Genomic DNA, 14536 nt, shown 5'->3' with positions numbered 1-14536 from the left:
GGCATCATCTCTTCTCAGGTGTTCTGGATCCAGACTGGAGCTTGTGTAAATCCTAGTTACCACGGGATGTCAATCCTGCGCCAGAAACAGAGAAATAAACAGAGACATAATTAGCGTAGCTGCTGTTCCAACCAAGGAAAAATGATTTGTTCAACCCAAGCTAAGGAATAATAATGCGCATTTGATCAGATATAACTGCAGTAGAAGATTATGAGATGCATTATTTGAATGCTTGGCCAAATAAGTGTGTTTTTAATCTAGATTTAAACAGAGGAAGTGTGTCTGAACCCTGAACATTATCAGGAAGCCTATTCCAGAGTTTGGGAGCCAAATGTGAAAAAGCTGTACCTCCTTTAGTGGACTTTGCTATCATAGGTAGGCTACTACCAAAAGTCCAGAGTTTTGCGACCTTAGGGAGTGTGATGGATTGTAGTGTGGTAGAAGACTAGTTACGCAGCTAAACCAAGGGCCTAGGTATAATAATATTTTGTAAATGATACAAAACTTAACAGGTAGCCAGTGCAGAGACTGTAAAATTGGGGTAATGTGATCATATTTTCTTGACCTGGTAAGGACTCTAACCACTGCATTTTGGACTACCTGTAGCTTGTTTATTGAAGATGCAGGACAACAACCTAGCAGTGCATTACAACAGTCCAGTAGAGGTCAAGAATGCATGAAGCTTTTCTGCATCAGAAACAGGTTTATATATTAAATGGCTTGCCATAACCGCAATGATTAACCTGCTTTGTTTTTAAACGCTCATCGAGTAATCACAACAACGTGTTATTGGACCATTCTTATTAGCGCTGAGAAAAGTAACACTACCCATGCCAGCGGTTGACGTTACATTAGCGTAGGATGTTTACTGTGCACTAGGACCATGAGAAGTGTGACGTCTGTCTGTCCCGGTGTTATGTCATGATGAAAGTGAACGAGGTGAGTTTATGACAGACACGCATAGACAACACAGACGTTTAAATGTTTTAGCAGCAGTAACGTTCATCTGAGGGGATAATTTAGCTATTTAAGGACGCACTCGAAAGAGAGAAGAAGGATCTCAGTGACATTTGAAAAAGGTTAGTTCATTATCTTACTTGCCTAAGTTTTTTTTATTAGCGTTGTATCAGGTGCTAATACTATGGTATGATATACATGGTAATAATAAATTACTCTCACAAAGAAGAACTCTCTTTTTTTGGACATGGGATAATAGCGTGGCAGTAACCACCGTGTTATGCATACAATATATTTTACCATGGTAGCGTTTTAGTAAGTTGGTCACATGCCTTCTGTAGGTCATATTTCGATTAATATTAATATAATTTATATTAATATTATATTATATATGAGGCGGTATCATCGTCAACTAAAATGAAAACATACAATAACTTTGAAAGTAACTTTTGCTGTTAATATAGTGACTGACTCAAGAATATCATCAACAATAAAAAAAAAAAAAAATAATATATATATATATATATATATATATATATATATATATATATATATATATATATATATATATATATATATATATATGTTCAGTTTAATAAATAATATGTAAATTTTAAAAGGTTTCAGGGTTTATTGTTGTTGATGTTTTTGTTCTTGTGCCATGGTAATACCCTGGTATTATTTGAAGTACCTTGGGTTGCATGTAAATACCGGGGTATGTGAATATGTTAATCGTTTTGCACCATAGTAGTAGTGTCACTGTACTATGCAGTGTTATTTTATTATCTGTTAGGCCTATAGTTTTGTTATATTTAGATATTTTTTATTAGATTTTCCATTTTCATTCTCATTTTAGTTAAAGTTTTAGTAATTTCATTGTGTATTTTTGCCATTTATATTAGTATTGTTAAAAATATGTATTTTTTTTATCAATTTTTATTAAGTTTTAGCTATTTTACTACATCAAACAAAATAAAAATGAGAAATGTTTTGCTTAGTTTTACCATTTTATTTGGAGTAATGATTTTTTTTAAATGATTTCAGTTTTCATTTTAGTTTAGTTTATGTATAATAACACAGGTAGGACCATGGTATGTTACAGCCACAGTACTGTGTAAATTTACACCAGTAGTACCATTTTGGGGCATGTACCATGGTAATACTTATTTCTTTGCACATGCCACATGAAAATACAACACTTAACACCATTTTGTTTTTTCCAGATATTCTTTTTGTGGGTCCACCACCACCACCATCATCATCATCATCATCATGGTGGAGATAAAGAGTTACTGTGAAGCGGGAGTCTCCATGCAGCATGTCTGGGTGGAGGGTGGTCTGACTCTCTGCTTCTACTTCACCCTGGTGCCATCCGTCCTCCTCACCCTCTCCTTCCTCTTCGGCACTTTTCTGTGTATATGCTACAGACGCTATGGCACAGACATGGAGCCCAAGTTCATCCCTCGCTCTCGACTTTACCGGCTCCAAGTGGGCCTGTCGGTGCTGCTCGTCCTGCAGGCTCTGGGCTGGATGGTGTTTCGAATCATTCGGAGCGGAGAGCTACCGGGATACGTGGTTCTGTCTGGCTGTCTCTCCATGCTGGGCTGGATTTGGGCCATGGCCCTGCTGCATCTGGAGAGGAGGAGGGTTCTGGTGCGGGACAGAACCAGAGGACACAGTACGGTACTGTTGCTGTACTGGGCCGTAGCATTTGCGGCTGAAAACCTGGCGTTTGTGTCTTGGATGAGCCCTCAGTGGTGGTGGACTCTGGAAAAGTCTGATCAACAGGTACGTGTGTGTGTGATTGGTTAGGGAGACTGTTTATGTTAATAATGATGGTTGGTTGCAATAATCTAAGTACATGGGATTTTTTTTCTTTTTTTCCCCTGTTTATAGTCCACCAGTTGGAAAGTAATGGCTTATTTCTCCTAAACTTCCTTCATGTTGAGTTTTGTCAAGTTATGCAGATTGTAGTACATAGGTTTTTTACATATGCCTATTTTATATTGTATTATCATGTATTTCTTTCTGTACCATAACCTTTGATACTGATGCCATTGTTCTGTCTGAAGTGGAAATATTACAAAGTGGTGACATGTGGGAATGCTGCTCACACAGCATGAATCAGCATTAATGCAACAGTGAGAAATTTATGATAAATAGAAGATCCAACAAATGACAATGCAATTCTTTCAGTTCTGTCTTGATGGTCATCAACAATATTGTTGAGTCATTATGTGTATTTAAATAGCAGGCAGTGACATGTGTAAATATTGTTGAGTCATGGTCACTTCTAGCTGCATTCCTTCCTGCCCGCATTAGCCACACCCCGACTGTTTAAGATTGACCAATCAGATAACAGTTTTTGCGACACTTCATGACATGGCAGTTTTACTCTACTCACTCTTGCTATAAACATTGAATGTTGAATGCAGAAGTTAAACACATGTTTTAAAAATGGCAACAAATTTGCCAGATTTTCCTAAAATAGTCTGGTTTTCAAATAATTTAAAAAGCTTGGCAAATATACATGTATAATTAAATTAAATTAAAATTTGAGCCCTTTTTTATTTACATATTTATTTAAAAAAAAATTCTGTACAGTTAATTTGTATAATAGTTTGTCTGATATTTTGTGTTATTTGTATTAGATGTATACAACTTCTGATTATTATTATTGTATTTACTAATGTAATTATCTCAGGATAATTACAATAGGATATATATAGTAATATATATATATATATATATATGTTTTATTTATATATATATATATATATATATATATATATATATATATATATATATATATATATATATATATATATATATAGTTATTTATTATTGCTATTGTCCTGAAATGAGTCCGTGGAATGTTTTCATTAGTTTTATATATATATATATATATATATATATATATAATAAATCAGCAATAAAAATTAATAAAAAAATAAATATTGTTAAAACTTTAATAAATCAGCAATAAGTATTAATTATTAAACATTAAATACATTTAAAAGTTACATGTGACTGTAATTAAATGTAATATAAATAATATGATTACAAATGTAAGTAGATGTAAAAATTAATCTAAAATTAACATAAATCTTAAACGTAACTACCATTTTATATTTTTATTTAAATTAGGCTAATACATTTTATATTTAAAAATGTGTTTGATTCTTTTGTAAACCGTTTTGTTCTAAATTTGTTTTAAACACAACTTTTTTTTTTTTTTTTGGTAAGTTACTAAGTACAGAAGATAAATTCACTGGATAAATTCCAATCAAATCCATGCCACAAAGTAATATTTTATTAAAGCCAAAGAAACCACAGAAGCTTAAGTCTCAAAATGTGAGACACATTATAGTGATGTCATTCTTTACTGTTTAGATATTATCACAGAGATGTATGATTCTAGAAGATACCAACAATAGTATAATCACTGTATACATAATGTTCATTGTGACTATATGTCTGCAGATGGAGTTTGCTTTCTGGCTAGTTCGATACTTCACCTCAGGATTGTTGTTCCTGTTAGGCCTCAAAGCTCCAGGCTTGCCACGCCGACCGTACATGCTTCTGGTCAATGAAGACGAGCGAGATGTGGAGCACAGTGTAGTAAGAGATTAGATTCACTCTCAAATCTGCATGAATACATCTTATACTCTTAATTAATAATCTCATTAATACATGTCTTGCATCTTTTTAGCCACTCTTGGGTAATTCTGATGAGAATCAGTCTACTTGGAAAGATTTTGGGAAGAAGGTGCGTCTGTTGGTGCCGTACATGTGGCCTACAGGCAATGCTCTGCTCCAGCTGCTAGTTCTGCTTTGTCTCGGGATGCTGGTAGTGGAGCGTGTCATCAATGTGTTTGTACCCATCTACTACAAGAACATAGGTACAGAATAAGAGTCTTGTTCAGTTAAGATTAATTTATTTATGCAATGGAAGGAAAATAATTGCACTTTCGGTGCAGTTGTCTTATCTCAAATGAGATCCTTAGCCCTATTTCCATGCATTGGCTGTAGATTCCATACTGTACCAATGCACACTTTGCAACGAATGTAGATTTTTTTTTAAATATACAATGAAAATATCCATTACAGCTGTAGCAGGTAGATGAATATAGATTTTTATTTACACTTTAATGTATGTATATGTAAAAAAAAGGAAAGAATCATATATATATGCCAGTTGCTTTGTCTCCATTTCTAAGTACTGCCTCCTAAATGTATATAAACTATAATGTTTCACTGCCTTAGCTAGACTTTTAATAACTGCAGCACCACACAGTACATTCTCAATTAGAGTCCTGCTGATGACACCCAAGAGTCTCCTGGTATTTGCTTCTGAGTTTCGAACAGGTGTAATAATGAAACAACCATTTTAAAAAGTGATTTTTCATAATTTACAACAAGATCTGCGTTTTCATGGGTTTTAATAAGGAGCCAATAAAAACAACTTTGTACATCAAAATTGGACAGGGAAAAAAAGACTTGATTTAATGAACTACACACACACACACAAAATGACGCGTCTGTCAAAAACGTTGGCTGGCTGGCAGTTGGAATATTAGTACTAAAAGCATCGACATAACACACTCATGGACATCAGTCACTTCACTGAATACTTGCAGCTTAAAAAAAAATTGTTACCTTGAAATCCATCTGTTTTTAAATCCACATTATTCATCGATTATATCACAACATCAGTGTCTGTCAAAAAATAACACGCACAATACATTCTCATATGCTGATACATAGATTCGGGAACTTGACATGTGTACTTATGAAAAGTAGTTTGATCACTATCTTCTTGTTTTTTTTTTAAGATTAAGGCAATTATCAAAGTTTGATCAAATGTTTAATTTTCCAAATAAAAGTTTTTACATGATTTGTTACATTTGGTTACCCTTTTGCAGATTTGGAGACTTTTTCAAATTGATTATTAATCTCTTTTACATGCTAACACATTGATCTTGTCCTGTCACAGTGAACCAGCTGACAGATGGGAGCTCTTGGAAGACTCTGGCAACTACAGTGTGTGTTTACGGGCTCCTGAAGTTCCTGCAGGGAGGTGGAGCTGGTGAGGGGAACATCTCCTAATTTAATGATATCTCGGTAGCATGACATGGAATATCCTTTAGAATCTGACCACAATCTGATCTTCATTTGTTTCCATCTGCAGGTGCGTCTGGGTTTGTGAGTAACATGCGCTCGTTCTTGTGGATTCGTGTGCAGCAGTACACTAACCTCGTGGTCCAGGTGCGTCTCTTCGCTCATCTGCACTCTTTGTCTCTGCGCTGGCACCTGGGTCGCCGCACAGGGGACGTCCTGAGAAGCATCGACAGAGGAACCTCATCTATCAACAGCCTGCTGAGGTGAGAGCTAAATTTTTTTTTAAAATGAACATTAGCTTTTCTGTATACTGCATCTTGATACTAGAGACCTTCTAACCTAAGATGCATTAACATAAATACTGTACATATAAAATTTAAGAGCCGATAGTATGCTTTCGCAGTAAAAGTGATCTCAGTTTATAGTATGCTTTCGCAGTAAAAGTGATCTCAGTTTGTATTATCTTTTTTTTTCCAACAGCTACATCGTGTTCAGCATCTTCCCCACTATTGCTGACATTGTCATCGCCATTGTGTATTTCATATCCAATTTTAATGCGTGGTTTGGCCTCATAGTCTTCGTTTGCATGGCCCTCTACCTCAGTAAGTATTTAACAATGGTCATTTCTAAATGTGAATACATGAACACACACATTGCTGAAGATGCTGTAGTTGCTTCTTTTCTGGTTTCTTTTCATGTGGGATTGGTTTTAGTAAATAAGTAATTATTTATTTATTTATATAACCAAAGGTCTTGTATTTTAAATTTTGTTCAAAACATTGAAGACTTAAATTTTAAGTTAAACCTGAATACCTTGTCTAACTGGTTCAGGTGTGTAACTGAAGGTTAGGATAATGGCTAAATTGAATACTGCTTGAATGCTACTGTGCAGAACATACAATATACTGGCTTCTGTAAGTGTAGTATATGAAACAGAATGCAGTATATGCAAACATTTATGCTTAAGCATGTATATTTATGTCACGCCAGTGTTGTTATTGCCAACTTAAATTAAAAGTATTCAAAATAATTTTCAGGTAATTGAAAAAACAAACAAAAATGCGAATATTATATTCAAAACTTTAAAAACTTAATTTCATTTTCTTTTTAATTGATGTTGCCTTCACAACTAAAGTACTAAAATTGCTTAAACTAAAACTGAAATAAAAATAAAGCTAAATAGATGTCAAAAATTGATATGAAAAATAATTAAATGGCAAAAGCACATAATTTACTAAAAAAAAAAAATACAATTAAAACTGAAAATATAAAACTTAATATATAATATAAAAGCTAATTCAAGCTATTATTAAAAAATACTTTAGTATATAAATAATACCAAAATATTAGTCATCATAACTCATCATCCCTAATTCTTCAATTCTTCAATCTTTCTAACTTTTTAATAAAAATAATAAAAATTAAAATTCAGAAAATACAACTCACACAAACTCACAAAATGTGAAAATTATACTGCACAAATAGTGTGTACAGTAGTCCTGAACATACCTAGACTCTGCAGGATTGTTTTTGATTCTTTCGTCTCAGAGGTCACTAATGAAAGAAGAATGGAAATACTTAGATTATAGTATTTGATTTATTGATTAATTGTTGTTATCTGTGTCTCTGTCAGCTCTCACTATTGTAATCACTGAATGGAGAACGAAATACAGACGAGATATGAACACACAAGATAACAATGCCAAATCGAAAGCTGTGGACTCTTTATTGAACTTTGAGACAGTATGGCTTTGTTTTGTTATCTCTTTGTTTAACTAAAGCTTCTGAATGCGTGTAATAAAAAATATGCATTATGCAGTATTGTGAAATGCAGTATAATGCACATAATAAAGCATTGCATATGCTGTGATTGAATTATGATATTATCAACAGGTGAAATATTACAATGCAGAGTTTTATGAAGTAAGACGCTTTGAGGATGCTATCATGAAATATCAGGTAACATTTTTTTAAAACGATCCACACAACATTTGTTATATTTCATCTGTATTCTACAGAGCCCCGCACATGACATGCAAGAAAAAAATATTAATAATTGTGCGCATGATTTACTAATTCGTTCCCTCAATGTACTAAAACGTGCACATGATTACTATTTCATTCCCTCAATTTACTATTAGTAATTAGTATTACTATTAGTAAATCGTGTGCACGATTTAGCCTACTATTTTTCCTTGATTTGAAATTAATTTAATGTTTATTTTATAGGTAATTGATTTGAAATTAATTTAATGTTGGAAGAGCTCATTGTAATATAAATAAATGCCACTTTTTCTTTTGCTTAGGTATCGGAGTGGAAGACCAACGCCTCTCTGGCGTTCTTAAATCAAACGCAGAACCTCATCATCGGTTTGGGTCTTTTGACCGGATCTCTGCTCTGTGCATACTTTGTGACAGAGGGAAAGTTTCAGGTACGAACAGTCAGGACCCCTCGGATATCAGACCATTTGCAGTTCATTCTGAAGCCACCAAATAAGCTATGGTTTATAGCAGAAAAATGTGAATGTTGCTTCATAAACAGCCTACAGCTTGGCTAATGCACTACATAACTTCATTTCGGAGGTTCTAAACCATAAAGTTTTAATATTGTAAATATAACATTTCCACTACATAACAATCATATAATACTTTATATAAAAAATAGTTCACTGTCAGAGTTTACTTTACCTAAAGCATATTTTATTTGATTGTGGTGGTTTTAATGGCTTGAGAAAATGTTTATTCTGGCAGTGAGATAAATTGTGACAATGTAACAAAGTGACAAGGTGTTAAATAACAAAACAAACAAACCAATACAGAATTTAATTATATATATTTCTTTTTCAAATAAAATGTAATAAAATAAAAACCTTAAAAATATTTCAATGAGCAGTGAACAGAGATTTTTCCACTGAACAAAGTCAAGGATGATATATATATATATATATATATATATATTTAACTCCTCTAAAAAAATATATATATAATATTTAAAATTGTCATGTGACTACATTTAACTCCTCGTGGTCTTCCAGGTAGGAGATTATGTGCTGTTTGGGACATACATCATCCAGCTGTACACGCCTCTCAATTGGTTTGGAACATATTACAGGTATGAAGCTTTTGTCTTGGCTAATAGTTTATCGTCATTGTATACACATATATTTTTTTAAAAGAACAAACAGTAAACATGTATTTTTCCTGTAAAAGAATGATCCAGAACTCGTTCATTGATATGGAAAGCATGTTCACGCTCTTCACTGAGGAAGAAGAGGTGAGTGGATGAATTTTTCATTGAAATGTATTTGATAGACACTTTTGTATAATTAATGACATGATGACTTGATTTAGGTGAAGGATGATGTCAACGCAGGAAACCTCAACTACACACAGGGAAAAGTAGAGTTTGAGAATGTCTTCTTCAGCTACACGCAAGGGTCAGCAGCTTCAGTCATATTCATTTCTGTTGTTCATTTTATTATTATTAGAAAAATTTGGGTCACAAATGAGCAATATTCATTCAGCTTTTATTTCATATGATGTGGATATTTTTGCAGCAAGGAGATTCTAAAAGATGTCTCTTTTACCGTACTTCCCGGTCAAACAGTTGCACTTGTAAGTCTATTCTATTCTGTTCTATTCTTATCTATTCTCAGCTGCTCAAGGAACATTTCTTATTATCAGTGTTGAAAACAGTTGTGCAGCTTAATATTTTTGTGCAAACTATGAGAAAATATTGCAGTTTCCACAAGAATGTTCAGCAGCAAACATTGATAATAATAAGAACCATTATTAATAATTGAGCACCAAACCAGCATAATATAATGAAGAAATACTAATTATTCCAAACTTTTGTCTGCTTGTGTATGTGTAACCACTTTAGGCTTGTTTTGGTTTATTTCAGGTTGGACAGTCTGGATCAGGAAAGAGCACCATCATTCGTCTGATTTTCCGTTTTTATGACGTTCAGGGAGGATGTATAAAGATAGACGGCCAAGACATCTCAAAGGTGAAGCTGTCATTGAAACAAACACAGAAGGGCTCCCAAACATTCCCTTTAAAATCCTGTCTCAACGATTTGAATTCCTGTATTTTCTGTTTCACAGTTGTTTTGCACTAAATATGGTAAGCTCTTAATTCATTCTTCTGGTTGCATCTCAGGTGAAGCAGTCCTCTCTGCGTGCTCACATTGGCGTCGTCCCTCAGGATACCGTCCTGTTTAATGACAACATTCGAGACAACATCCGCTACGGTCGAGTTACTGCTACTGACCAGGAGGTGGAGGAGGCTGCGATTGCCGCTGACATCCATGACAAAATCATAACCTTCCCAGATAGTGAGAACCATTTCATTGCACACAAAAATACACCACTTTTCGGCATTGAAAGCATAATTAAACAGTGGAAAATTCATATAAAATGTCATATAAAAAGATTATTTTAGATCATTGCAATGGACAGAGCATTTCATTTAGGCCCGTTTACACTAGTGCATTTTCGTTTTAAAACGGCATTTTAGAATGAAAACGATCCTCGTCTACACTGGCGTTTCCGCTGCGTTTTAGAAACGATCCTAAAACACATGTCACGTGATCATTCATGAAGGTACAGCCATAGATATAAATGGGTAGATTCCCTATTATTTAGATCGCGGACGCATCTACGTGCTTGGAGCGATCAAATGGGGAATCTACCTATACATCTATGGGTACAACAATGATGTTATTGTTTACACGGTCTTCAAGGATATGCAGAGCAAATGTGGGCAACCAAGCCATAGTTTTCAAAAGTCTCCGTTTTGGTCTGTTTACACTGAAACGCAACCCTGGAGTTTTCAAACTAAAATGGGTTCTGCAGCGTTTTCAAAAGTCTCAGTTTTCGAGGGTCGAAAACGCCGGAGTAGTGTAAACGATAGGCATAACCATAGCAAAAATTATGCGTTTTAAAACGAAAACGCACTAGTGTAAACGGGGCCTTAGTTTTTGTATGCCACAGAGTTATTATAAATAGCATTGGGCGATGTCTACTAAATTGGCATCAGACGATGTCTACAGTGAAACATCCCAGTGGACGATGACATCATGGCATACTCAATTGCAGAAGCACGGACGGACGAGCTTGACACATGTGCAGTGTCACCTACTTGACTCGCTCTGTCTCAACATTCACCTCGCGTCTGCTCTCGAGCCGGCTCAACAACATGATGTCTGGACGATGACATCATCTATCGGCCTAACCCTAATTATAACTAAAATTAAAAACATAAAAAAAACATTAATTGAAATAAAAAACATACTTGAAATAAAATAAACATTGTTTTCTCTTTGCTAAGGCAACATTTCTCATTTTCATTCGGTTTAACTTAATGTACTAAAATAAGTAATAAAATAAAATGAATAAAAACTATATACTCTAGACACATTTACTAAAACTTGAACTAAAATTAAAATGAATATTGATAAAAACTAAAATGGTACTAAAATAACACAAGTATGCCATCCATTTTGAGACTGTATAATATTTAGATTATAGCTGATATTCATAATTGATATTTATTTGCAGACTATGACACTCAGGTGGGTGAGAGGGGGCTAAAGTTGAGCGGAGGAGAGAAGCAGAGAGTCGCCATCGCTCGCACCATCCTCAAAGCGCCACAAATTATCCTCCTTGATGAGGTAAAACATCACCAGTGCATCATGGGAGAATGCGTACACAATGAAGGAATTATCCCTGTTTTGCCAGGTGTTTTTATGATTTCTTGTTTAGAAGTTGTCGAATTGCTTTACCAAGTTTTGGTAATGCAGTGGAATTACACTACTGTTGAAAGATTTTTAAGAAATTAATATTTTTATTGAGCAATGATGCATTAAGTTACAGTAAACACATTCATAATGTTACAAAAGATAAATGCTGAAAAAACATGAATGCTGTTCTTTTGAACTTTGAAAAAATGTTTTATAAAAGTTATATTCAGTTGTAATAATATTTTCACAAATTATTGTTTTCACTTTATTTTTCTTAAATTAAAGGCAGATTTGATTAGCAAAACTTCTTTCAGACTCCAAACCTTTGAACAGTAGTGCAATGCAGTAAAATCAGAGTCTGTCAGGACATTCTTGAAATTTAATATTCGGTTAGGATTTGGGGCTAATGAAATTTCAGTGAGCGTAGCTTCTCAGCAATACTGGACAGAAATACAAAACAAGTAACCGATTGTCTTGTTGTGATTCCTGATTGAGTACTTCTTTCTTCATTGACTAATTTACTCATCCTCTATCCATAGGCTACATCTGCTCTAGACACACAGACTGAGCGAAATATTCAGGCCTCACTGGCTAAAGTCTGCACCAACAGAACCACCATTGTGGTGGCACACAGGTAAGCACATCATTAAATTTTCACTCAAATCATCTTCCATTGGTTATTATAGTGATAAAACAAATCATGAAACTAGAATACAGAATTTCTTATTGTATAACACGATCGTTGACCTGCATATTACAGATTGTCGACTGTCATTGGAGCTGATGTGATCCTTGTACTTCGTGATGGACAGATTGTGGAGAGAGGAAGGTGAGTTTGTTTACTGGTACACTGAACGGAAACTCAGATGGGTTAATACATGAACTATGCGGTTTGAAGTCCAGTATTATTGTTTGTGGTAGGCATGAGGAGCTATTGGAGAAGGGAGGCCTGTACTCTGACATGTGGCTGAAACAGCAGCAGGCGCAGGATTCAGACTCGGCTTCTGACACGGAGACGAAAGACAGGAAATCTGAGAAACTACAGCCACAAACATCCACTGCAGGACACAAGGGACATTAGACACTTTGTGTGTATTTTAAGCTCGTCCAATGCTGTTTTGACATGTTAGATGATAATTATTCAATATCATATTATGTTTTTGCAAGTTCTTAAAAGTGGTACATATTGCCTAAGGATTTATTTATTTATTTAAGTCCAATTTGATATTTCTTTGCAATTACTTCCCACTCTTTTCCCTTAAAGTGCATTTATATCACTAATTAATATGGCCATAAATGAGAGGGTAATAAGCTGTTACTGTGCATTATATACTCTGACAGTGATGGCTCCTTTCACTAGTATAACTTTATTATGCTGAATGTACAATGGGTTTATTTTATTTTAACCTGCCACTTAAGTGGATTTCTCCGGTTGCATTGGTAATCTGATGCTTCTGATTTGCTGTTGTTTGTAATAGAGAACATTTGAAAACTGCTTGTAATTGTAAATATGATCTACACCGGAACAGATTGTAATTGAATTTAGTTTGAAAGTAAATAATTATATTTCTGGTGTTTACATTTAGGATTAAGTTATATGCAGAGGGGAAAAAAATCTTCTTTTTAATATTAATTTCTGACATATTATGTGCACATTTGCCTGACTTTTTTACTTTGTTTATGATCATGTGTGTGTTTTAAGATCATTTTCTTATGCTGTATATGTGGAGTGTTAGTTATTGTGTAGATGCAATAGATTTCTGTACTGTACAACTTCAGTTCAACTAAAGGGACAAAGCTTCCTCATTTTATAGGACTGACACTAAACTCAGGGGACAAGGTTGAAATGAGCCATTGGGATGTGTGTTTTTTTCACTCATATGTAAATGGCTTGACAAAAAAAGCGTTTTAGGACATTTGTATTGATTATTCAAAGAATTTGTGACTGACAGAATTTGCCTTGGATAAAATAGCTCAGTGGTAAATGGATAAAGTCAGATTTTTTTGTATGTATTTTACTGTACTGTAAAGACAAAAAGGGCTTATGTTTATAATAATATGATCTTTCTGATTGTTGATCACATTATTCTGTGCATAAAATATTGTGTGTACATTAAAATACTATACATATTGCCTTTAGCATAAATTTTGTTTAGAAATAAAAATATGTACAATAATAATAACAATATTTTGTTTATTACTATTGTTATATTGCTATTATATTTTATTATAAATCATCAGTGCTGATCATATAGACTCGAGGGCAGCATTTTGTGATTAGTCTGTACTTATATCTGTAAAGAATTGTGTAGTAAAACTATTATAATAATAAATAAAATATAAGCATTATTGTACAATTGTTTGTGTGTGTGTGTGTGTGTGTGTGTGTGTGTGTGTGTGTGTGTATATATATAATAAAAAAAAAAAATATATATATAATAATAAAACTACTACTTCATCATAAGTAATGAACAGAGGGCACCTACCAGTGTGTGTGCTCAATTGACTTTTTAAACATTTATTCATAAATACAGAGCCTTTAGGCAATTTTATTGGTAATTAATTAAGGGATAATCAACGGTTTGCCACACTTAATCATTAAAACAGTTTAAAATTAATTCAAAAGACTACACTATTTACTGAGAAGGCACTATGCTATTACATTAAAATATGAGCGACGTTATTGAATATATGGCTAATGAATATTAAATAGGT

General features: G+C 33.8%; 1 protein-coding gene across 1 annotated transcript; it reads left to right on the top strand.

Moving 5' to 3' along the window:
- The first annotated feature begins 885 nt into the window (after window positions 1-885).
- Window positions 886-14175, top strand: LOC109086150 (ATP-binding cassette sub-family B member 6-like). The gene is made up of 20 exons (XM_042742547.1): window positions 886-1079; window positions 2181-2745; window positions 4441-4578; window positions 4670-4859; window positions 5954-6046; window positions 6149-6341; window positions 6559-6680; window positions 7712-7821; window positions 7972-8037; window positions 8385-8510; window positions 9114-9190; window positions 9289-9352; window positions 9430-9515; window positions 9636-9693; window positions 9983-10087; window positions 10240-10414; window positions 11640-11752; window positions 12361-12455; window positions 12582-12650; window positions 12743-14175. Exons 2-20 carry the CDS (start codon window positions 2230-2232, stop codon window positions 12900-12902), a joined length of 2556 nt encoding a protein of 851 aa, XP_042598481.1. The 5' UTR covers window positions 886-1079; window positions 2181-2229; the 3' UTR covers window positions 12903-14175.
- The last annotated feature ends 361 nt before the right edge of the window (window positions 14176-14536 follow it).

Source organism: Cyprinus carpio, chromosome A1 (genome assembly GCF_018340385.1).
Source record: "Cyprinus carpio isolate SPL01 chromosome A1, ASM1834038v1, whole genome shotgun sequence".
Taxonomy (NCBI): Eukaryota; Metazoa; Chordata; class Actinopteri; order Cypriniformes; family Cyprinidae; genus Cyprinus; species Cyprinus carpio.
The sequence above is the reverse complement of the archived record's forward strand: the minus strand, read 5'-3'. Positions and strand labels throughout refer to the sequence as shown.